General features: G+C 37.8%; 1 protein-coding gene across 1 annotated transcript in view; it reads left to right on the top strand.

Moving 5' to 3' along the window:
- The window catches only part of LOC307271006 (partitioning defective 3 homolog), a gene marked incomplete at its 3' end in the record, with an annotated part of 72,078 nt that overhangs the window by 51,635 nt on the left and 17,943 nt on the right, over positions 1-2,500 (top strand). Inside the window, exon 12 of the mRNA XM_080054890.1 lies at positions 2,372-2,419. Within this exon, the coding sequence (XP_079911016.1) occupies positions 2,372-2,419 (48 nt within the window). The remainder of the gene's footprint in view (positions 1-2,371; positions 2,420-2,500) is intronic.

Here is a 2,500-nt window from a genome sequence, read left to right as displayed (position 1 = left end):
CAGTCTGTGTTCCTGGGTCAGGCTTTAAAATACAATCAAAGATACTAGGAGTTTGTGTTGGCCTCAAAACTCTAAAATAAAGTGCATAAAGTTGCCTAGAAACATGAGTTTTCTTCTTAACACTGCACTCTATCAGGCTTAAAATAAGTATAGGGAGAGTCACTCGGCAGTGGGTCTGCTACTGTTGCTCTCTGTCTGTGAGACTTGCCAACACCTTGGATAAATGTCACTTTATTATTAGATACCTTGTTATAGTTATAAAGCTCCCCCTGGCAGTGCTGTACTCCCAGTAACCCAAGGCACACTCACAGGGGGAGATAGCTGTTTGAGTTTTGAATAGTTTTAGGAGTTTATTGCCTGACAATCCGAGTTTTACTTCCTTCCTACTTTTATCTGTCTTTTTTTTAATTCGCAAATAAATATAACATAACACAAAAACATACATATAACACACATTTACATACGAGCAAACACACATGCATACAGAAATGTACAACATCTGTATAATTATATGAGAAGTCATATTAACCCAAACTCATATTATGTTGTTCATCGTCTTACAACACCTTGGCAAATGTCACATTTATTATTAGATGGCTTTTTATAAAGTCTCCTTGGCAGTGTTGTACTCCCAGTAACCCCAGGTAAACTCACAGGGAGAGATAGCTTGAGTTTTGAATAGTTTTAGGAGGTTATTGCTTGAAAATCTAAGTTCATTATCCTTCCTACTGCTGTTATATTTCTTTTTTTCTCTCTTTTAAATTCAATAAATTAACATTACATAACACACATTAGATACAAAAACAAACATAATTGCACAACAATCTTTTAGAATTATATAATAAATCATATTTACCCAAACGTATATTATAGACCTACTTCACCGGTTTGAATATGAAGGTGTATTGAATTCTGAGATCCTATGTAGTATAAATGTGCGAAAAAAATTGAAATCGGTTCATCCTAGCCTGAGAAAAGGCAGAAAGAGTGTTTTTTTTTAACCCTATATTTCTCTTTCTCGTGACATCACAGAAAGAGAAATATAAGGTTAAAAAAAACACTCTTTACTGTGATGTCTTTTACTGTGACATCACAGTAATATTTACAAAGTACGTTTTCGTATGGTTTTGCAGGAAATAAATTATATACAAAAAATAGTCAGTGCATTTTTATTCATGAAATCATAGAAAATCACAAATCCTTATCCCTTAACTGTGTTATAGCCATGGACTTCCATTTGCTATATCACATTTTTTAGTTCTACCTTTCGAACTGAATCTTTCCTGTATATTATAATGTCTAAAATAAGAAATAAATTAACAAAAACATTGTTGAATTGTTAAGAATAAGGCTTTTTCCAATAGGAATATCAGTATTAATCAACTTTTTTGTATTGAATAGGAGAGAATAGTCACGCTTACTGCCTGATTTTAAAGACCGAGTATTTGGATGTTCGCTTCCTAGAAATCAATACAACCACATCAACGCAAGCCGGATATATTAAGTAAATGCACCGTGGCTGTGCTGTCTACCTAACTCAAAACCTCCAGATGGGTCTCTCTCTCTCTCTATCTCTCTCTATCCCTCCTCCCCTCTCTCTCTTTCTCTCTCTCTCTCTCTCTCTCTCTCTCTCTCTCTCTCTCTCTCTCTCTTTCTATCTCTCTCTCTCTCCCCCTCTTTCTCTCTCTCTTCATCTCTGTCTCTATCCCTCCCTCCCTCTCCATCTCTCTCTCCATCTCTCTCCCCCTCCCTCTCTCTCTCTCCATCTCTCTCTCTCTCCCTCCCTCCATCTCTCTTTCTCTCTCTCCCTCTCTCTCTCTTCAACCCTTTCCCGTAAACTCACCCACCTTAATGGATTCATCCCTGTCAGATGTTATCTTGATGTCAGCGCCTCATTTTAAACATCTCACTGTCAACAGCAGCTTGTGATGATGTAGAGCTCTTTTAAATGCTGGGTGTGGAATCAACAGAACGGCTTTTAAACCTGCAGTGTGTAGAATTTTGGGTTTTATTTCCTAGCAGATGTTGTAGAAAGTCATTATAATATCCATAAGTACATTTAATTTAGTGCATAATAGCTGAATTTTTTTTTTGAATTATTATTTTTTCCCTTAGAAAGGGTCTCATATATGTCCATATTTCTGCATATTTTGGACCAAGGCCTAGTGCCGCCATCTTGAAAGTGTCATAGTTGGAATGTCATCAGGTGCATTGTTCAGATGTGTGTGTGTGTGTGTGTGGCCCACCATAGCAGACAACATGCCACCTTTAAATGTGCATTATCATATTCCTGCATTATGAGTTATGAGTGAATCTCTATACCTATGGAGGTCTTGTGTCTAACCTGTCTCACTCTCCCTGCTTCCTCTAGCCTCCCAGACCGCCTGTGATGCCCGCTAAACCCCACTGGCTGATTGAGGTAAGGCTGTCTGTCTGTCTGTCTGTCTGTCTGTCTGTCTGTCTGTCTGTCTGTCTGTCTGTCTGTCTGTCTGTCTGTCTG

This window comes from Ammodytes marinus (genome assembly GCF_949987685.1).
Source record: "Ammodytes marinus genome assembly, contig: scaffold_111, whole genome shotgun sequence".
In the NCBI taxonomy this organism is placed as follows: Eukaryota; Metazoa; Chordata; class Actinopteri; order Uranoscopiformes; family Ammodytidae; genus Ammodytes; species Ammodytes marinus.
The sequence above is the reverse complement of the archived record's forward strand: the minus strand, read 5'-3'. Positions and strand labels throughout refer to the sequence as shown.